This window comes from Ovis canadensis, chromosome 12, assembly GCF_042477335.2.
Source record: "Ovis canadensis isolate MfBH-ARS-UI-01 breed Bighorn chromosome 12, ARS-UI_OviCan_v2, whole genome shotgun sequence".
NCBI classification, from domain to species: domain Eukaryota; kingdom Metazoa; phylum Chordata; class Mammalia; order Artiodactyla; family Bovidae; genus Ovis; species Ovis canadensis.
Genome location: NC_091256.1, coordinates 67,323,576 through 67,346,490, shown reverse-complemented (window position 1 = coordinate 67,346,490; position 22,915 = coordinate 67,323,576). Strand labels below are relative to the sequence as shown.

The window sequence follows — 22,915 nt, the reverse complement described above, 5'->3', positions numbered from 1 at the left end:
TGTCCCAAAGGTAATCTAATTTCTCCAGCCAAGTATGTACCTGGGACTTGCCGAACATACTGGTGGAGATAAATATGTGCTTTGAACGGATCTGGGGGTGTTGCAATAGCCCAACTCAATCCAGTGCCAGGTACCAGCCCAGCCAGGGGCCAGCTCCTTGCTGACACCTGAACTCCCTAAATCCCTGGTTTCATCAGAGTCAGTGGGCTAAGCTTCAGCAAACTGACAACAGGTGCGCTGAGGACCAACCTGTACCTGTCTGGGGCTCACCAAAAAATGACTCAAAATTCTAGAATAGTTCCCTGAGCAAGGTAATAATGCTACAGGCTACTCTTACAATGCAGCATGTACTATACTTTCTCTACATTGGCTCATTTAATCCCCAGGACCCTCTGAGATAGACACTATTACTCTTACCATTCTACAGACAATAAAGCTCAAAGACATGAAGGAATCAAAGTTACACAAGTATGTTCAGTTGGTGCAAAAGTATTGAGTTTTTGCATTGTTGGAATTTGCCATTGAATATTGGAATACATTCTTAAATAAATGTGGTTATATTATACATCATTTTAATGCATATTTCTCACTTTAGGTTTCTTGCTAATGACATTACTTGCTGTGTATTTTATATGTATTTTACACTATGGAAGTGATATTAGACAAAAATCAAATTTGAGTGATTTTCTTATTTGAGTTCAAAACGGGTTGTAAAGCAGCAGAGATAAATTCCAATATCAACAATCCATTTGGCTCAGGAACTGCTAATGCACGTACAGTGCAGTGGTGGTTCAAGAAGTTTTGCAAAGAAGATGAGAGCTTTGAAGATGAGGAGCATAGTGGCTGGCCATCAGAAGTTGACAACAGTTGAGAGCAATCATCAAAGCTGACCCTCTTACAACTACTTGAGGAGTTGCCGGAGAACTCAACGTCGACCACTCTATGGTCGTTCAGCATTTGAAACAAATTGAAAAGGTGAAAAAGTTCAATAAGTGGATGCCTCCTGAGCTGACCAAAAGTTTAAAAAAAAATGTCATTTGGAAGTGTCATCTTCTCTTATTCTGTGCAACAAGGAACCATTACTTGATCGGATTGTGATATGTGATGAAAAGTGGATTTTATATGACAACTGACAATGACTAGCTCAGTGGTTGGACTAAGCAGTTCTAAAGCACTTTCCAGAGCAAAACTTGCGCCAGTGAAAGGTCATGGGCACTGTTTGGTAGTCTACTGCCCGTCCGATCCACTACAGCTTTCTGAATCCCAGTGAGACCATTACATCTGAGAAGTATGCTCAGCAAATTGATGAGATGCACCGAAAACTGCAATGCCTGCAGCTGGCACTGGTCAACAGAAAGGGCCCAGTTCTTCTCCACAACAATGCCAGCCACAGGTCACACAACCAGCACTTCAAAAGTTGAACGAATTGGGCTACAAAGTTTTGCCTCATCCACCGTATTCACGTCACTGCTCGCCAACCAACTACCACTTCTTCAAGCATCTGGACAACTTTTCTCAGGGAAAACACTTCCACAACCACCAGGAGACAGAAGATGCTTCCCAAGAGTTTGTTAAATCCTGAAGCATGGATTTTAACACTGTAGAAATAAGCAAGCTTATTTCTCATTGGAAAAATTGTGTTAATTGTAATGGTTCCTATTTTAATTAATAAAAATGTGTTTGAAATGAGTTACAATGATTTAAAATTCACAGTGCAAAACTACCACAATTACATTTGAACCAACCTAATAGAAAGTGGCAGAACCTGAATATTAATGTCCAGCAGACCTCAAAGTTCACCTCCACCAGTGTTGACACTTTATTTTTTTTAACTATTTATTTTTTCTGTTTGACTGAGCCAGGTCTTAGCTGTGGCATGCAGGATCTCTGCTGCTTCACGTGGGATCTTCTGTTGGCAATGCGCAGGCTTCTGTCTAGTTGTGGTGTGTGGGCTCTGGAGTGCGTGGGCTCAGTAGTTGTGACTCACAGGCTCAGTTCCCAATTGGCATGTGGGATCATAGTTCCCCAACCAGGGATCGAACCCACATCCCCTGCATTGGAAGGCAATTCTTAACCAATGGAACACTAATGTTGACACTTTAGAGAAAGAAAGAACTAAAGGTAAGGAACTGACTGGAGCTGGTTTGAGAAGAGGGAAAAAGGGGCTGATTCTAACACATTCTGACCTGAGAGCCTGGTCAGTAAGGCCTGGTAGGTTCTGCCTTACCCGGGCATGGAGGGGCTCACTGCCCAGGCTGTACTAAAATCACACTGAGGAGGGAGTGCAGAACCCTCTGGCTCCCACACAGCATTCGCCTTCCTGAAACCAAGCCCTTGTTAAGGAAGGGTTGCTCAATGCATTTCCTGTCGAAATCGTCCCTCTTCCTTCAAGGCTCCTGGGAGGTCACAACTGCTCTGGGGAGGGGAGGAACTGAAGGGAAGAGTCAGGCATTCAGTCCTGAAAGCCCTGACCCCTGAGGCCAGAAGCCAAGGGTCATCTCCAGCTGGTCACAGACTTACTCTTTGCCTTGTGTGTGTGCTTAGTTGCTCAGTCATGTCCGACTCATTTGTGACCCTTTGGACTGAAGCCCGCCAGGCTCCTCTGACCTTGGGGATTCTCCAGGCAAGAAGACTGCAGTGGGTTGCCATGGCCTCCTCCAGGAGATCTTCCCAACCCATGGATTGACCCCAGGTCTCCCACATTGCAGGCAGATTCTTTACCACCTGAGCCACCAGGGAGGTCTGAAATGTTTGTGTTCCCCCCACAATTCGTCTATTGTAATCCTCATTCCAGTGTGATGGTATTAGAAGATGGAGCCTTTGAGAGATGGCTAGGTCATGAGGGTAGAGTCCTCATGAATGGGACTAGTGATCTTGTAAAAGAGACTTCAGAGAGTTGTCTTGCTTTTTTTTGCTGTATGAGAACACAGTGAGAAGATGGTCTATGAACCAGGAAGCAGGAGCTCACCAGACATCAAATCTGCTGGTGGCTTGATCTTGAACTTCTTAGCCTCCAGAACTGTGAGAAACACATGTTTATTGTTTGAGTCACCAGCCCATCGCAGCCTAAGCAGACAAAGACACCGTGGGCCAGCAGAGGTGGAGACTGGGGTGATGCAGCTGGTAAGCCAAGCCGCACCACCAAGGAGTCCCAGCAGCTCCTGGGAGCTAGGAAGAGCTGAGAATATTCCCCGTTTAAAGCCTTTGCAAGGAGCATGGGTCTCCCAACACCTTGATTTGGCCCTCTAGACACCAGAACTGGGAGATGATACATTTCTGTTGTTTTAAGCCAAGTCTGTGATCCTTTGTCATGGCGGCCACCCAGGTCTCCCGCATTGCAGGAGGATTCTTTACTGACTGAGCCACGAGGGAAGCCCAAAATGTTTGTGTCCCCCCAAATTTCATCTACTGCAATCCTCATTCCAGTGTGGTGATAGTAGGAGATGGAGCCTTTGGGAGATGACTAGTCATGAGGGAAACTAATGCAGATGGGGAAAAGACTCCCCGTCTCACATTCCTCATAAGGTTGTGGTAACGATCAAAACACAGATCACCAGAGCACTGAGGAACCTAAATGGGAAGAAATCCAGAAAAGATGGAATATATGTATATGTATACATACAGCTGACTCACTTTGCTGTGCACAGAAACTAACACACAGTGTAAAGCAACTGTATTCCTACAAAATATTTTTTTTCAAAAAACAGGTAGCTTGAAAAGAACAAATGTTATTATACAAATGCAGAACAGCATGATCATCAATCTTGGTTCTAGTTGAGCCTACACAAAGAGAGACCCAAAAGGCTTCAGACTGACAGCAAGGGACCCACAGATGATGATTTGATCTTGTTGTATTTTTTTTTTTACAATTTCAGTCTTAATAAATGAGGGTGAGTTTGATGCTAGTTTGGTGCTAGAATAAAGGCCCCCAAAGATGTCCACATTGTAATCCCTGGAATGTGTGACTATGTCATCTTACACTGACAAAAGGAAGTATAGATGTAATTAGGTTAAGGGTCTTAAGATGGGGAGACTATCCCATGCTAATCAAGACCAGTGTAATCTCAAGGATCCTTCTTAAAAGGATGCAAAGAGATCAGAGTAGAAGATGGAATCATGGAAGAAGAGCTCAGAGAAAAAACCGATTTGAAAAAATGTTATACCTCTGACTTTCAAGATGGATTATGAGACCACAAGCCAAGGGATGCAGGCAACCTGTAGAAGCTAGAAATAGTAAAGAAATAAATTCTTTCCCAGAAAGAACACTGCCCTGCCAAACTCCTGAACTGTAAAATAATAGATGTATTGTTTTGAACCACTAGCCTGTGGTAATTTGTTGCAACATAAATAGGAAATTAATAGATCCATCAAACTGGTTGAACGGAAAATGAATGTAGGTAAGAGGATAGGGAGACACCCCAGACAATTCTAGATATTCTGGGAAATCCCCAGTGATCCTTTGTATCGAATCCTAAAGAATTTCCCTCTGTAGTTGGGAAGTTTTTTTCTATTTTCTCCAGCTCCCTAGGTCCCCCAGAAGTCATTCTCACATTGAAGTGCCCTTGGTAGCTACTACAGGGCACTACATGCCCTTATATTAAAGACCCAACAGCCTTGTGCTCAGTGAGACAGTCCATCTACAGTTGCTCCCCAGAAAGGAGGCAGACATCCTCATATGGCCTTAGTCCCTGTCTATAACAGGTACAGCTTGTTCTTCATCCACAACATTCAACAAATGCTTTACAAACTTATATCCATATAGTCCTCAATTACACACTCCCCCAATTCAGTGTAAACAAGAAATCCCCTCACCAGTTGTAGCCAACCTGAGACTCTAAGTGCCTCAAGAAGACTTCCACAGCAGAGCACAGTTCTGAAGGTCATGACCAGGACAGCCCCACTGCCCTCCCAAGGAGACTGGCAGCAAAAAGGAAGCTGTGCACTGACCAGTTCATCCTCTTGACTTGGTGTGGATTTCCTACTTGGTGAAATTAGGATTTCCTAATAGGTAAAATGAGGAAATGGTAACCCACTCCAGTATTCTTGCCTGGAAAATCGCATGGACAGAGGATCCAGGCAAGCTAAGTCCATGGGGTCACAAGGAGTCAGACATGACTGTGTGCACATGCAATGCAAATGGATAAAATTAGGAGGGAATTAAATGCAATATCTGAACAGGAGCCTAAGGTCATTTGTTCCACCCCATCCCAATTCAGCCTTCCCCATCCCTGACATACATGGGATAACATTTGTTTCCGCATCTACCAACAGATCTGGTGCCTGGCACTGAGTATGGAATTGGAATATCCGCCGTCATGAACTCACAGCAAAGTGTACCAGCCACCATGAATGCCAGGACTGGTGAGTAGGAAGACTGGTGTGGAAAGAGCCCAGGACACTCTGTGACCTGAGGGACACCAAGGACTGGTCAGATGGCAATTCCCCCTAGCGAACAGGTCCCTGGGTGAGGATTATTGGCCTAACAACACCATCTACTTGTAGCTCTCTGATTCCCTGTGCCTACCCTCTGACATCTGACATGCAGGATGGAGTCCCACCCTCCTCTCACACTTGGCACCCAATGGTCTGAAGGGTTGCCCACTGTTGTGCAGAGCAGAGGTGTAAAGCCCCATAAAAGCCAGTGTTGTAGCAAGTCATAGTTCCTTCTAGATCGTCTCACAGCATGCAGAATGTGATACTTCTCACCCCATAGGACAGAACCTTCAGAAAGACCACAGGCTGAAGGTCTAGACTTGGAAACAACCCATTTGAGCTTGGAGAAAGAAGTCCACTGAGACTGTTGCTATTCTGGATTCAACAATTTTGGTTTCAAATCCCAGGCAAATTCCAAAGTCATTTTAGTAACTGGTAGCAGGCTGGGCTGGGCTGGGAATTCTGAACCAATCCCTGTCCCAAGGTTGTCGAGCACAGACAACCTCTCTAGAGAACCTCAAGACATGGGTCCCCAGGAGTCCTCAGATCTTGTTGCCTACACACCTGTGGCCAGGTCAGTCAGAATGTCACCAGGAACAGAGGTAGTTATGGTTGCCAGGAGCAGCATATCTGTACTTGATGGTAGCACCTGTTTTGCCCTGGTTCGCTTACTGAGAAAGGCTGGGAGAAAATGGAGAGCTTAAAAATCAGCAGCCAGCTTTGTCCCACAGGTGGGTGTCTTGAGTTACTAATGCCTTCCTGCAGATTATTCATCTATATGCCAAGCCCCTGGCCATCTTTCAAAGGGAAGGTGCTTAACAAAGTGTGAGATTAGTATCAGTAATGACAAGCCAATCTTCATGGTCAGCAGACCCGCTGATAGCTTAGAAATCCACTGGGGGCCTAATTCCAATAAATACTGGCCCTCGTGTGGAACTTACGTAAAATAGGCTGCTTATTTTGATCTACAGAACTCGACAGTCCTCGAGACCTCATGGTGACAGCCTCCTCGGAAACCTCCATCTCCCTCATCTGGACCAAGGCCAGTGGCCCCATTGACCACTACCGAATTACCTTTACGCCATCCTCTGGGATCGCCTCTGAAGTCACCGTGCCCAAGGACAGGACCTCGTATACATTGACAGATCTAGAGCCCGGGGCAGAGTACATCATTTCAATCACAGCCGAGAGGGGCCGGCAGCAGAGCCTGGAGTCCACCGTGGATGCCTTCACAGGTACCTGGGCAGCAGAAATCTCAGCTGGGTTCAGGGATCAGTGGGTCTTAGGATGAGAAGATCATCTAGGCAACCCACTCTTCCAACACCCCATTGCCTCTAAAGAAAGGAAGAATTCTAGAGAAAGGGAGAAAAAGAAGGGACAGAGAAGACATTAATAAGTACCTCGAGAAAGAATGTGCATGTGTGTGGTCAGTCACTCAGTTGTGTCTGACTCTTTACAACCCCATGAACTGTAGCCCAACAGGCTCCTCTGTTCATGAAATTTTACAGGCAAGAATACTGGAGTTGGTTGCCGTTTCCTACCCCAGGGGATCTTTCCAACCCAGGGACTGAACCTGTATCTCCTGTGTGTCTCCTGCATTGGCAGGCAGACTCTTTACCACTGAGTCATCTGGGAAGCCTAAGAGAGAATGGCTGGAGGTGAAGGGGAGAGATGAACAAGGCTACCTGGGTGCCTGAAATTATGTCTGGTTTCCTATAGGCTGGTCAGAATAGTTAATTCTGTTCATTTTCTGCCTGCACTAAGTCAGTGGGCATTCAGAGGGTCCATGGGATCATGTTCAATTCCTTCCAGGATAGAAGTTTTAAATCCTCCATCAGTATTATGAATAATTCACAGAGGTGATGCTGTTTTTATACTGCTGAGGGCATTCAGTTTTCAGTATCTGGCTTGGAGAAAGGAGAGTGGATGAGATAGCAGAGTGAGGATGTGGGCACTCTGGTTAACAAGTACAGGTGTAGTCCTTACTAACAGGGAAAGCAGATTTCTTTGGTTAGATATCTCCTCTACCCCAGGGGCGCCACCAGTTTATGTGGATTTCAGAACCATTCATTTCCTCTGTTTTCAGGCTTCCGCCCCATCTCCCATTTGCACTTTTCTCACGTGACCTCCTCCAGTGTGAACATCACCTGGAGTGACCCATCCCCTCCAGCAGACAGACTCATTCTCAACTACAGCCCCCGGGATGAAGAGGAAGAAATGATGGAGGTCTCCCTGGATGCCACCAAGAGGCATGCTGTCCTGATGGGCCTGCAGCCAGCTACCGAGTACATTGTGAATCTGGTGGCAGTCCATGGCACAGTGACCTCTGAGCCCATCGTGGGCTCCATCACCACAGGTGGGGCTGGAGGATTTGGCAGCAGGTGATAATGGGGATTCCCACGGTGACCTTTATGAAATTTACAAAGAGAAACACCCAAGGAGTAGAGGACCACCTTGTTTATTCAGAGAGGGTCTATGTATGAGTTGTTCTTAAACAGTCACCTCTTCCAGGGCTGCACAAAATGTATAAGACAGGAAGCTTCCACTTAGAAGATAGGATGGACTTGATGTCTTAAGGAGGCCAGGGCTTTAATGCATTGATCCAGAGGTCCTCCTTCTATCAACTTAGAAGAAAATTCTGGAGAGAGCTAGCATCCAAGAGGACACCCTTCTACAGTGAGGAGACATCTGTTCCTCTTCTGGAGAACCATCTCTTGACTGCCCAGTCAGTTCAATTTGTGAATGATGTTTCCCCAGAATCATATGAGACTGGCATGCAACTATATAGGGACCTGGTACTCTGAGAATGGGGTTGATCTGCATGTTGTCTGAAAAACACAGGCACTCTGAGATGCACTGAATCACTTGCATCTCATCCTTCTTACATACAGTCACAAATACGAGTGTGATGTGGGTGAGAACATGTGTGTTTGAGTGATTTCTTATATACAAAAATTGAACAAGTGGATTAAACACTCGGCTGGTTTTGGCCCTGTAACCTGCCAGTAGTAAAAAAAAAAAAAAAAAATAGAGCATACAGTATAAATAAAAAAACAGTTTAGGAAAGTGGATTTGTTCTAGACTTGTACTCTGAAATCCCTGTACAGTCAATAGCAATTTTTCCAAATTGACCAAAGGTGGTTGATACAAAAAAGAGAAAGAGAGAGTTGGGTTTGTTCAAAAGAAGCTGCCCCAAAGAAAATGACCATTACTCCTAGTTCAAAACAAAACAACAAACTTGAAGGATATTTTCCAGTTGGCCTTCAGACAGGTAAGAGTCGCTACAGAGGCATAGACCTTGACAGCTTGATTTCATGTTGTTAAAATACTCTCTAGGTGCATGGCTCCGGCCATATCTATGAGCTTTCAAGTGATACTTGAGCCTGATCACGGTTTTAAGGTTGCCTTAGTATAAAGTAAGGTCTTGATTGCCTCTGAGACACCAATAGCTCTTGGTCCACATAAAACCAAAACTGGGAAATTGTTTCTCATATTATGCTTTCTGTCTTTTCCCCACGACCACCTGGATCCTTGTAGGAATTGATCCTCCCAAAGACATCACAATTAGCAATGTGACCAAGGACTCAGTTATGGTCTCCTGGAGCCCTCCCGTTGCATCTTTTGATTACTACCGAGTATCCTATCGGCCAACACAAGGTAATACAGTTACTTGATTTCTCAAAGATGAATAGAATTTGGAACTGGATGAAGACTATTATGGCAGAACTAGCATATCCCAGGGGATATCACCCCCCTGCCTGCAATTTCCTCCTCTATAGCACCCTCCATCAGAATGAGAGTGGGTAATGAGAAGTAGCCGAGGAACCCAGAACATACCAGCTCCTCTCACAAAAGGCTTGATTATATTCACACAGGAAGCAGGCCCTTTACAGGTAGAGTGAACCTGGTAATCAGTCACCACTATCCAGACAGTGTAGTGAGAAACAAAGAACTCTAAAAGAATCTGCCAAGAGCCAGGGTCACATGCACTTTTCCGAGAGAATTAAAGTGAAAGTGAAGTTGCTCAGTTGTGTCCGACTCTTTGCGACCCCCGTGGACTGTAGCCTACCAAGCTCCTCCGTCCATGGGATTCTCCAGGCAAGGATACTGGAGTGGGGTGCCATTTCCTTCTCCAGGGATCTTCCCAACTCTACCGACTAAGCCACGAGAGAAGTTGCAAAAAGTAGGACACTACTGAGAGAATTCAAGTCCAAGACTAAACCCCCTGGGGGTGTCTGAAGATACCACAGTCATATGGAGGGAACTACTGTGATGGTGGTCCTGTTACTGCTGCTCCATCCAAGTTATGAGTCAGAAGAAATAGGGCCAGACCTCACTTGCCTCCTGTCAGCTCTTGCTGCTGCATGTGGAATTATTAAGGAAGTAGAGGGTATGCTTACTTCCAGTGAGTTGGGGGCATAACTTTCCAGATCTCTGGGCTGCATGGGCCAGTCTGCAGCCATGCTTTCTATACTACTTGAAGACCAGCTTGTTAGAAAATCACCTAATAGATTTTTCCCCCTTTGTTCTTAGGATCCTATACATTATGGGGGTGGGCTCAGCATGCAAGGTATCTTCAAATTCCAACATTCCCAGCCCCCTCTCTCCCAACTGGGTGCTGACCCTTGTGCTCATCTGTTGGGCCTGCATGACAAAGTGCCCCTGGGAGAGCCTGTATCATGAGCTGCATTGATGTGAGATCCATGGAACTTGACCTGTGGCTTCTGCTCTTACTTAGTGGGACGACTGGACAGCTCAGTGGTGCCCAACACAGTGACAGAATTCACCATCACCAAGCTATACCCAGCTACGGAATATGAAATCAGCCTCAACAGTGTGCGGGGAAGGGAGGAGAGTGAGCGGATCTGCACTCTTGTGCACACAGGTGGGCACATCTCCCCGTGGAGGGCCAGTGTGGGACCCCAGCTGAGGACCTGGGACCAACAGCAGTTATCCTGGCTAGCTCAGAGGACACTGGTTCTCGGTTGGGGATGGGAGGTTGCCCTCCAGGGTGTTCCTTGGACTCACAATTTGAAGCAATTTGCAAAGTTCCTCCCTTGGAGCTCCTCTGTAATACTAGGAGTTAAGAGAGTCACCCTCCAAGAGTCTTAACGGTTTAGGTCAGACATTTTCATGGCATTTCCAATATGAAAAGTAACCCTCCAAAGACTTGTGACAGAAGTAAATTGAACAGACATGTGATTCATCCCATCTAATTTTTAAAAGACTCTGACAGGGAAACTTTACCTTAGAGAAAAAACAAAAGGAGTCTGTTATTCCAGTAACAACCCTTGGAATCATGAAACCCCTTGTTCTACATGACCAGAACCACCAAGTAGCTGCACTTGCTTTTGCTTTATCATCCAGGGAGGAGGAAGGAGGTGCTTTTCTCTGGAAAAAATGATGGGCTTGAGAACAGGGCTCCGACAGCCCCTACGCTGCCCTTCTTTTCCAACTCCTCAGCCAGCTCATCACGCAGAACTAGGACAGGTTTTCCACAGAAAACATAAGAGGGAGCAGTGAAAGTTTTTGGTTCCAACCCCAGACGCAAGGCTCAGTGACGATATAGTTCCTGTATATTGAAGCATATACTCAGTAGGGCACTGACCCAGCACACAGGAGGGCATCCAGCTTGCCTCGTTAAGAGAACACCTGGATTTCCTGAGGCTGTTTACTTCCCTCGGGGAATGAACAATACTTCGTGAATGAGAGCAACTTGGAATTCCTGGCTGCTCTTATAGATACGCTCACTAGCCCAGAAGGAGCATCTCTAAGACCATGGCCAAAGAAATATTCCTTCAGAAACTCAAAAAGTTATTCATCTGAAGACATCACAGGATGTTCCCATCTTCCCTACCATCCTTCCTTGCCTGTGACTACATATAGCACAGCCATGTTTTGGGTTCAGTCTTACCCCTCAAATCAAGATATCTATGACCATAAAAGTATCAATACATGTTGACCTGAAGGGATGCCCAGTTCAGTCAGTTAGTCAGTTCAGTCGCTCAGTCATGTCCGACTCTTTGCAACCCCATGAATCGCAGCACGCCAGGCCTCCCTGTTCATCACCATCTCCCGGAGTTCACTCAGACTCACGTGCATCGAGTCCGTGATGCCATCCAGCCATCTCATCCTCGGTCGTCCCCTTCTCCTCCTGCCCCCAATCCCTCCCAGCATCTGAGTTTTTTCCAATGAGTCAACACTTCTCATGAGGTGGCCAAAGTACTGGAGTTTCAGCTTTAGCATCATTCCTTCCAAAGAAATCCCAGGGCTGATCTCCTTCAGAATGGACTGGTTGGATCTCCTTGCAGTCCAAGGGACTCGCAAGAGTCTTCTCCAACACTACAGTTCAAAAGCATCAATTCTTCAGCGCTCAGCCTTCTTCACAGTCCAACTCTCACATCTGATACATGACACAGCAAAAACCATAGCCTTGACTAGACGGACCTTAGTCAGCAAAGTAATGTCTCTGCTTTTGAATATGCTATCTAGGTTGGTCATAACTTTCCTTCCAAGGAGTAAGTGTCTTTTAATTTCATGGCTGCAGTCACCATCTGCGGTGATTTTGGAGCCCCCCAAAATAAACTCTGACACTGTTTCCGCTGTTTCCACATCTATTTCCCATGAAGTGATGGGACCGGATGCCATGATCTTCGTTTTCTGAATGTTGAGCTTTAGGCCAAATTTTTCCCTCTCCTCTTTCACTTTCTTCAAGAGCCCTTTTAGCCTCTCTTCACTTTCTGCCATAAGGGTGGTGTCATCTGCATATCTGAGGTTATTGATATTTCTCCCGGCAATCTTGATTCCAGCTTGTGTTTCTTCCAGTCCAGCGTTTCTCATGATGTGCTCTGCACATAAGTTCAATAAGCAGAGTGACAATATACAGCCTTGACGTACTCCTTTTCCTATTTGGAACCAGTCTGTTGTTCCATGTCCAGTTCTAACTATTGCTTCCTGACCTGCATACAGATTTCTCAAGAGGCAGGTCAGGTGTTCTGGTATTCCCATCTCTTTCAGAATTTTCCACAGTTTATTGTGATCCACACAGTCAAAGGCTTTGGCATAATCAATAAAGCATAAATAGATGTTTTTCTGGAACTCTCTTGCTTTTTCCATGATCCAGCAGATGTTGGCAATTTGATCTCTGGTTCCTCTGCCTTTTCTAAAACCAGCTTGAACATCAGGGAGTTCACGGTTCACGTATTGCTGAAGTCTGGCTTGGAGAATTTTGAGCATTACTTTACTAGCGTGTGAGATGAGTGCAACTGTGCATTAGTTTGAGCATTCTTTGGCATTGCCTTTCTTTGGAATTAGAATGAAAACTGACCCTTTCCAGTCCTGTGGCCACTGCTGAGTTTTCCAAACTTGCTGGCATATTGAGTGCAGCACTTTCACAGCATCATCTTTCAGGATTTGAAACAGCTCAACTGGAATTCCATCAACTCCACTAGCTTTATTCATAGTGATGCTTTCTAAGGCCCACTTGACTTCACATTCCAAGATGTCTGGCTCTAGATTAGTGATCACATCATCATGACTATCTGGGTCGTGAAGATCTTTTTGTACAGTTCTTCTGTGTATTCTTGCCACCTCTTCTTAATATCTTCTGCTTCTGTTAGGTCCAGACCATTTCTGTCCTTTATCGAGCCCATCTTTGCATGAAATGTTCCCTTGGTATCTCTAATTTTCTTGAAGAGATCTCTAGTCTTTCCCATTCTGTTGTTTTCCTCTATTTCTTTGCATTGATTGCTGAGGAAGGCTTTCTTATCTCTCCCTGCTATTCTTTGGAATTCTGCATTTAGATGCCTGTATCTTTCCTTTTCTCCTTTTCTTTTCACCTCTCTTCTCTTCACAGCTATTTGTAAGGCCTCCCCAGACAGCCATTTTGCTTTTTTGCATTTCTTTTCCATGGGGATGGTCTTGATCCCTGTCTCCTGTACAATGTCACGAACCTCATTCCATAGTTCATCAGGCACTCTATCTGTCAGATCTAGGCCCTTAAATCTATTTCTTACTTCCACTGTATAATCATAAGGGATTTGATTTAGGTCATACCTGAATGGTCTAGTGGTTTTCCCTACTTTCTTCAATTTAAGTCTGAATTTGGCAATAAGGAGTTCATGATCTGAGCCACAGTCCACTCCTGGTCTTGTTTTTGTTGACGGTATAGAGCTTCTCCATCTTTGGCTGCAAAGAATAGAATCAATCTGATTTTGGTGTTGACCATCTGGTGATGTCCATGTGTAGAGTCTTCTCTTGTGTTGTTGGAAGAGGGTGTTTGCTATGACCAGTGCATTTTCTTGGCAAAACTCTGTTAGTCTTTGTCCTGCTTCATTCTGCATTCCAAGGCCAAATTTGCCTGTTACTCCAGGTGTTTCTTGACTTCCTACTTTTGCATTCCAGTCCCCTATAATGAAAAGCACATCTTTTTCGAGTGTTAGTTCTAAAAGATCTTGTAGGTCTTCATAAAACCGTTCAACTTCAGTTTCTTCAGCATTACTGGTTGGGGCATAGACTTGGATAACTGTGATGTTGAATGGTTTGCCTTGGAGATGAACAGAGATCATTCTGTCATTTTTGAGATTGCATCCGAGTATTGCATTTCAGACTCTTTTGTTGACCATGATGGCTACTCCCTTTCTTCTGAGGGATTCCTGCCTGCGGTAGTAGATATAATGGTCATCTGAGTTAAAATCACCCATTCCAGTCCATTTTATTTTGTTCCCAGTGAGTGTAAAGAAACCCTCCTCGTCCATTCCTCTACGTCTTAGAAAGTCACATTAAAGAAATTAGGGTTTTTCTCAGTGAGGACAATAAAATGGACTTCACGAGGCTCCAAACCCAAAAGTATAAGAGAACAACTTAGGTCAAACACTCATTCCTTGAGTTCTTGGTCATAAGCAAGTATTTCTAAATCATATATTCAATAGTGCACTGACCCAGCTTCCCTCCTTCAAGTTCAGGCAGAGCTATTTTGGCAACTCCCAACATCTAGATTACTCACAGAAATGTTTTATTTTGTTCTTTTGCTGTTGCTGTTGCTTTAGAGTGAGGTCTATGATTTTGTAACTTTTGACAATGATTACTCCTCACGGTCTCATGTTAGGTCTCAGAGAGGTCAAGCTAAATGTAGTCTCTTAAGATTTTTCTTCTTTGTTTCTTTTTGGAAGGTTGCATTTGAAGACCTTGTTCAAGGCATAGATTATGGACACAATTCAGATGTTAAAATTGTAAATGGTTGTTTCTTTGAAATAAATGACATAGACAAGCAATAAGAGCCTCCAGTTAGAGAAGAGGGAGAGATTAATAGTATATCTGGGTCCCCAAAATTAAAATACATGACACATAGGTTGAGCTGATACCTAAACTACTGTAATAACCTGAATTTCTAAGATGAATCCCAACTTTATGAAAGAGAGGTGCAGTAAGGAAATGAGGCAGGGAACAGGAGCAGTAAAGAATCCACCTGCAATGTAAGAGATGAGGGTTCGATCCCTGGGTCGGAAAGGTCCCTTGGAGAAGGAAATGGCCACCCACTCCAGTATTCTTGCCTGGAGAATCCCATGGACAGAGGAGTCTGGTTGGCTACAGTCCATAGTGTCGCAAAGAGTCAGACATGACTGAAGCAAGTAAACCCCATGTGCAAGTGCGAATAAGAATATGGTGCTATGATGAACAAACTCGGTTCCTCAACAGGCACTCCTGGCTTTAAGCCTGGACCAAGTCCCTTGACTCTCTATGCCAAAAAAAGAGCCCAGGACTCAGTACAGAGTCAGCCTTGTGAGTAGCAAAGCAAGAGTTCAATGAACAGATATGACTTTAAAGGCAACCTGAGTCCCATTCTTCATTCCACAAGTATTTACTGAGCAATGTCTAAGTTCTAGGTGCTGGGGTTACTCCCTGACTTCATGGAACTCCTACCACACTTCCTGCAGTTCATCAACAGAGACTGTTTCACATGGCATGCCCCTTCTATCAACATTTATGCAAGTAAAAAGAGCCTGGAAAACATATTAGCTCATCAGCTACAAGAATATAACAGTTTTGATGTGTTCTTAGTTTCTCTATCTAGGTTTAAATGTCTAAAGCACAAGAGTCATACCTTGGACTCCCCCATAACACCCGACTGCTCTGCACATAAGAAGTTAATGAATCAATTAAAAAAAAAGATCTGAGAATAATTAAGGGAGTGCTGGGTGCTTGAAAGGAAGGAGAAATGGGAGAAGGGGAAGGGGCTGATGGAATCAGAAGGGGAGAAAGAAAAGAGGTCTTCATTCACTTCATTATTTTGTGTCACACAGCAGCAGACATGCATTCTAGGTGAAACTACAGGAGATAGTTCTCTCCTCTTCCACACTGCAGTTCCTCTTACCTCTACCTGGTATTTTCCTATGTTGTTTCAGCCATGGACAATCCTGCGGATCTGACTGCTACCAACATCACCCCAACCGAAGCCCTGCTGCAGTGGAAGGCGCCTGTGAGCGAAGTGGAGAACTACGTCATTGTTCTCACCCACTTTGCAGGTGGGTGTCTGCAGGTCAATGCATTAGGCAGGTGGGAATGGTGGGGATTGGGGCTGAAGACCAGGATGAAAATTTTTTTTAAATCTTTTTAATCTGAAAGAAAATTTAAAAATTTTCCCTGCTTTAATTTCAGCATAAAGCCCTCAAGATAGCCCCCAAACTCTGTGAACTGTATCAACTATGGGAGTTGCGAAGTTAAATCTAAAAAGTACAAAAAGGGCATGTAACCAATACAGAAACAGAAGTGGCATTTGAAAGACAAAACTCAGAATTTGCCCCAGAATGCTATGGGCAGGAAAGATGACTTTTCTAGATATTTTACAAAGTGAGGAAAATGCTAAAGGACCATCCATGATAACAAGTGACAGAGGATTCAGAACTACTAAATTTTTCTGTCGCTTTGATCTTCTCTACCCATATCCAACCCCAAAGGTTGAGCCAACATGAGATCTTGAGTTTTAATGTCTTCTTTGCAGTACTTACTCACCTTAATGCTATTTGAAGTTGAACAGAGAAGCCCAAAGCAGAATGCTATTGAGTAGTTCAAGTGTCTAGGCCTAGGAAATTATTTCTCTGTCTAAATTATACATGTGCTCACAGAATATTGTGGGTTATAGGCAGGAATCCAGAGAACAAAGATACCAGAAGACAGAAGGCAGGCAGATGTCTTGATTTTCAAAAATGACAGATTAAGTCAATTCTGTAAGCTGCAAAGTAAACTGATTGTCAAAGCTTGGGAAAGTAGAAACCAAAACAGACTATTAAATAAATTGGAAAGGAATTAATGATTACTACATACCAGCACAGGTTTGCAAAGTATGAGTTTTGCCCAAACCACTTTTTGCCCCCTTTTTCTCACTGGGAAATCTGCTAGCACATCAGTACCTCAGCAAGGCATTAGAATGCCCACCTCCCATTTAGACGGAAAACTGCATGGTGGATCACATTTGGAGTTACAGCTGATCGAATGACTGACCCTCCCCAGAGAATGAACATCATTACTGTGGATACATCCTAGCCCTGCTGTGTGCATGTGCAAGCCACATCAACCCTACCACCCCTCCCTACACATTACGACCCTGCATTTCTAAATTCTCACCTGCCTTCTCAAGCCAACATGCATTTGCACATGTTCTTTCCTGTACCAGGAAACTCTTTCCCCACTTATCTACCTACTAAACTCATCCTTTAAGTCTCAGTTCCAACACAATCTCCTAGATCAAAGCTCTCATTATTCCCTTAAGGCAGTCAGATGCACCTGCTCACAGATATGAAGCACAGAGTTCCAGCATAGCAATTTCCATTCATTCAACAACTACTTTTGCTTTTCCTCCAAAGCGCCATGCACTCTCTGAGACTACAATGATTCAAAGCAAAACACGAGTTCTTATCTTCGAAAAATTCACTTCTAGTAAGGATGCAGACAAGTAACGAGTTACAACCCAATGTGGGCAGCGTCATGATGTGGGCAAGTACAAAATACCAGTCTGCCACACCTGATGGGCCACTATGATTTGGAGTGAGGGTGTGGAAGGGAAGAAAGAAGGCAGATCTTAGATCTGAGAAAAAGAGAAAAAGAAAAAGATGTGAACTCCAAGAAAAAGAGCAGCCTGTGGTGCATTTAGAGAGAAAGCTTGGAGAGTCTCAGGAACTGCCATAGTTGATGAGGCTGGAGCACTGACTATTGGCACCATGTTGCAAAGGAGATTAAAAAGATAGAGCCATTATATGAGCTCTTTCAAAGGGCTAGTTTAGATTTTAACTTGTTTGCATGCTTTTCTATGTCATTAGACGACAAAAAAATGAAACTTCAGCCCTGCCATTGTTTGGAGAAGTGCCCAGTAAACTCTATTAAATGCTGAATGACTCAGAAGTATTCTCAAGACGCAATAAGAGGCTTGGCCTTGATCTAATGAACAGTTTTATCAACAGCTTGAATGAATATAGAAAAGATATGAACACAAAATTTATGTTTCAAACAAAACTGTGATTGTTAGAATCCAAATTCAGATATATTTTAGTAAACTGCAGTGGTAGCCCCACACTCAGTCAACAAGGAAAAATGCAGTAGAAATGAATGCAAATCCCTTCCCATGGGTGCAAAAAATCAACTACACAAGGTAAGCTTGGGAGGGGTTTTAAACATGATCTTTGATGATTTTTAATCTCAGCCTATGATAACAATATCCTAGGACCAGGATTAATATACATACTTGGCACAAATAAAAGCAGAGTCTTAACCTGTTTCTTTCGTTGTCAGCTCATCTCAATTATTGTTCTCTGTCCTCTTCTGAGTTTTGCATTTCAGCAGGGACACTGATAAACAGTTCCTTGTTTAGAGAAAAGTGGCCAGGAATGTGACAGTTTTAGAATCATCTCATAAGGTCCTCTGGAGATGGAAATGGCAGCCCACTCCAGTATTCTTGCCTGGAAAATCCCATGGACGGAAGAGCCTGGCAGGCTATAGTCTATGGGGTTGCAAAGAGTCAGACATGACTAAGCGACTTCACTTTCACTTTCTTTCACTTTCATACATGTAATGGGGGTTGGGCTGAATGCTCTTAGTCTAGAGGAGAGAAAACCTGATTAGGAATAGTGAAAAGCAAGAAGTGGTCATGAAACAAGAGATTTGGTTTATTCTAACTCCAGAGACCCAAGTAGATGTTATATGAAAGACTATCTGGCCTCCAAATAATTTCTCAATTATGATGAAAAACAAGAAGAGAGGGGAGCTTTGTATGGAATATAATGCCAAATTAAATAACCTCTAAAGGATTTTTTCCAAAATACTCTAACAGTGCGTTTGAATAGTCTTGTTGAATCCTTATCCATATCCATCTGATTTTAGTTGCTGGAGAGACCATCCTGGTTGATGGGGACAGTGAGGAATTCCAGCTTGTTGACCTGCTTCCTAGGACCCACTACACTGTCACCATGTACGCCACCAGCGGGCCTCTCACCAGTGGTACCGTCAGTACCAACTTCTCTACCCGTGAGTACTCGAGTGGTCAGCTCCATGTCAATATCCCGGGAGGCCTTTATGGATCCTGAAAATGATCAGTTTCCAAGGGCTAGACTAGATTAGAGTCTATAGGTTTTGGACAATGCAGTTATGAGGTATTCTTATTTTAGTTAACTGCAGCCCAAACGCCAGTGAAAGTGGGCTGCAACTCTCTTCCTGAGTCTGGCTGAGAGCAGTAGAACCAGGTCAAGAGAGGCCAGTACTGGCAATGCATCTGGCCCATTAAAGTCTAATGGATACTAAAGGGCTTAATATCTGGGAGAGAATTGCCAGGTGCAGTCATGGCCAGGAGGACAGTAGACAAAATTATACATGTGGGAATGATGTAAATTCAAGAGTGAACTCACAGACATAAAAGTTTAACAAGGTCATGATTTCAGACTGGACGATGCCACATCCAGGCCCAGGGGACCAGGTGAGGGAAGAGGGGATAGCTTCAGGAATGATCATGACGCTGAAGGATTACCTTCTGCCCAGGAGTGTCCTTTATGCTCCTGTCCAAACGAGAACTGGGGTCACCATGTGAGCAGCCCAGAGATCACATAGATAGACAAATTGGTCCACATGCCTGGCATCAAAGAGGGAGGAGCTGGAGGGGTGCCCACTCCTCACATTTTCTCTTCTTTGCAGTCCTGGATGCTCCTGCAAATCTGACAGCTAGTGAAGTCACCAGACAAAGTGCCCTGATCTCCTGGCAGCCTCCCAGAGCAGAGATTGAAAACTACATCTTGACCTACAAATCCACTGATGGAAGCCGCAAGGTGAGATTCTTCTGGAAGCAACCCACAGGGAGTAAACCAAGTTTGCCATTACAGATACATAGCAGGCTGTTGAGGAAAGAGCACTCATCTGCAAGCCAGACATTTGAGTGTTAGTCTCTGTGCAAGTTTACGCAAAACACTCAACCTCTCGGAGCCTCAGTTTCTGCTCTAGGTAACAGGGGCATCTACCCTGCAACTTCACTCGGTTGTGGTTGATGCTGCCAATACCAGCTTCCAAGCCAATTAATACGTACATAGTGTTGGAATGAATTTTCAGTAACAGGGCCATGCAAACATGAGCGGGATACCAAATTCAACAGTCTCATGTGCCTCTCGAAAAGCACGATAAAGGCTCCATCTATACAGCCCAAAGTAAAGAGATCACAAATTTCTGTTTTAGGTGGTAGTTGAAACAGGCCACCTATAGCACTGGTTGTCAGATGTTTGTTAATGGTGGAATCATTTTTTTTTTGTAAAGTGAAATCATATTCAGAAACCAAATAAACAGAATAGGTTTCAATAGAGCTAGTCTGCGGGTGTGGAAGAGGGAGGCCTAGGTTCCTCCTTCATCACACCTCCAGGAGACCCCGTGTGATCTGAAAACCACAGAGCTCAATAACCCACGGCTAAACTTGTCCAGCACGCATCCATGGGAGGGGAGCTGGCGTCAGTCCCACATAGGACATGTTCTCTCTGCTTATTGGAACATCTTCTCCTTACGTGATGTAGAATAAAAATGGTCACAGTAATAGTGACCACGGGGTCAGGACTTCCCTTCCCTGATCCCCTCCATCCTTCACCTCCCTCCCCTGGTTCATCCTGCAGGAGCTGATTGTGGACGCGGAGGACACGTGGATCCGACTTGAGGGCCTGTTGGAGAGCACAGACTACACGGTGCTCCTGCAGGCGGCCCAGGACATGGAGCGGAGCAGCATCACCTCCACTGCCTTTGCCACAGGTGAGAGGGGTACCTCCACCCTGCCGTCTCCTCCTCCCCTACATAGCGCTGGGCTCCTCAGCAGCCTCTGCTGAGACTTGGCCAGGGAGGAGCCCATCAGAGAAACTCAATTGCCTCTTCTTGCAAAGGAAAATAATTATTTTCCCCTACTCCTGCCTTCCCCCCTTTGCATTGATCGCTGAAGAAGGCTTTCTTATCTCTACTTGGTATTCTTTGGAACTCTGCATTCAGATGCCTATATCTTTCCTTTTCTCCTTTGCTTTTCACCTCTCTTCTCTTCACAGCTATTTGTAAGGCCTCCCAAGATAGCCATTTTGCTTTTTTGCATTTCTTTTCCATGGGGATGGTCTTGATCCCTGTCTCCTGTACAATGTCACGAACCTCATTCCATAGTTCATCAGGCACTCTGTCTATCAGATCTAGGCCCTTAAATCTATTTCTCAGTTCCACTGTATAATCATAAGGGATTTGATTTAGATCATACCTGAATGGTCTAGCAGTTTTCCCTACTTTCTTCAATTTAAGTCTGAATTTGGCAATAAGGAGTTCATGATCTGAGCCACAGTCAGCTCCCGGTCTTGTTTTTGTTGACTGTATAGAGCTTCTCCATCTTTGGCTGCAAAGAATAGAATCAATCTGATTTTGGTGTTGACCATCTGGTGATGTCCATGTGTAGAGTCTTCTCTTGTGTTGTTGGAAGAGGGTGTTTGCTATGACCAGTGCATTTTCTTGGCAAAACTCTATTAGTCTTTGCCCGGCTTCATTCCACATTCCAAGGCCAAATTTGCCTGTTACTCCAGGTGTTTCTTGACTTCCTACTTTTGCATTCCAGTCCCCTATAATGAAAAGCACATCTTTTTCGAGTGTTAGTTCTAAAAGATCTTGTAGGTCTTCATAAAACCGTTCAACTTCAGTTTCTTCAGCATTACTGGTTGGGGCATAGACTTGGATAACTATGATATTGAATGGTTTGCCTTGGAGATGAACAGAGATCATTGTGTCATTTTTGAGATTGCATCCAAGTACTGCATTTTGGACTCTTGTTGACCATGATGGCTACTCCATTATTCTGAGGGATTCCTGCCCGCAGTAGTAGATGTAGCTGTGAAAAGAAGAGAGGTGAAAAGCAAAGGAGAAAAGGAAAGATACAAGCATCTGAATTCAGAGTTCCAAAGAACAGTGAGAAGAGATAAGAAAGCCTTCTTCAGCGATCAATGCAAAGAAATAGAGGAAAACAACAGAATGGGAAAGACTAGAGATCTCTTCAAGAAAATTAGAGATACCAAGGGAACATTTCATGCAAAGATGGGCTCGATAAAGGACACAAATGGTATGGACCTAACAGAAGCAGAAGATATTAAGAAGAGGTGGCAAGAATACACAGAAGAACTGTACAAAAAAGATCTTCATGACCCAGATAATCATGATGATGTGATCACTAATCTAGAGCCAGACATCTTGGAATGTGAAGTCAAGTGGGCCTTAGAAAGCATCACTATGAATAAAGCTAGTGGAGGTGATGGAATTCCAGTTGAGCTGTTTCAAATCCTGAAAGATGATGCTGTGAAAGTGCTGCACTCAATATGCCAGCAAGTTTGGAAAACTCAGCAGTGGCCACAGAACTGGAAAGGGTCAGTTTTCATTCTAATTCCAAAGAAAGGCAATGCCAAAGAATGCTCAAACTAACGCACAATTGCACTCATCTCACATGCTAGTAAAGTAATGCTCAAAATTCTCCAAGCCAGACTTCAGCAATACGTGAACCGTGAACTCCCTGATGTTCAAGCTGGTTTTAGAAAAGGCAGAGGAACCAGAGATCAAATTGCCAACATCTGCTGGATCATGGAAAAAGCAAGAGAGTTCCAGAAAAAACATCTATTTCTGCTTTATTGACTATGCCAAAGCCTTTGACTGTGTGGATCACAAGAAACTGTGGACAATTCTGAAAGAGATGGGAATACCAGACCACCTGACCTGCCTCTTGAGAAACCTGTATGCAGGTCAGGAAGCAACAGTTAGAACTGGACATGGAACAACAGACTGGTTCCAAATAGGAAAAGGAGTATGTCAAGGATGTATATTGTCACCCTGCTTATTTAACTTATATGCAGAGTACATCATGAGAAACGCTGGGCTGGAAGAAACACAAGCTGGAATCAAGACTGCCGGGAGAAATATCAATAACTTCAGATGTGCAAATGACACCACCCTTATGGCA

At 44.2% G+C, this 22,915-nt stretch overlaps 1 protein-coding gene across 2 annotated transcripts in view; it reads left to right on the top strand.

Annotated features, from left to right (window-relative positions):
• Positions 1-22,915, top strand: part of TNR (tenascin R) — a 95,916-nt gene that overhangs the window by 39,645 nt on the left and 33,356 nt on the right. For both annotated transcript variants that reach the window (XM_069546122.1, XM_069546123.1), the window contains 9 exons: positions 5,272-5,361; positions 6,405-6,668; positions 7,520-7,789; positions 8,971-9,090; positions 10,172-10,318; positions 15,837-15,956; positions 18,805-18,948; positions 19,609-19,739; positions 20,565-20,697. In XM_069546122.1, coding sequence (XP_069402223.1) covers positions 5,272-5,361; positions 6,405-6,668; positions 7,520-7,789; positions 8,971-9,090; positions 10,172-10,318; positions 15,837-15,956; positions 18,805-18,948; positions 19,609-19,739; positions 20,565-20,697 — 1,419 coding nt within the window. The remainder of the gene's footprint in view (positions 1-5,271; positions 5,362-6,404; positions 6,669-7,519; positions 7,790-8,970; positions 9,091-10,171; positions 10,319-15,836; positions 15,957-18,804; positions 18,949-19,608; positions 19,740-20,564; positions 20,698-22,915) is intronic.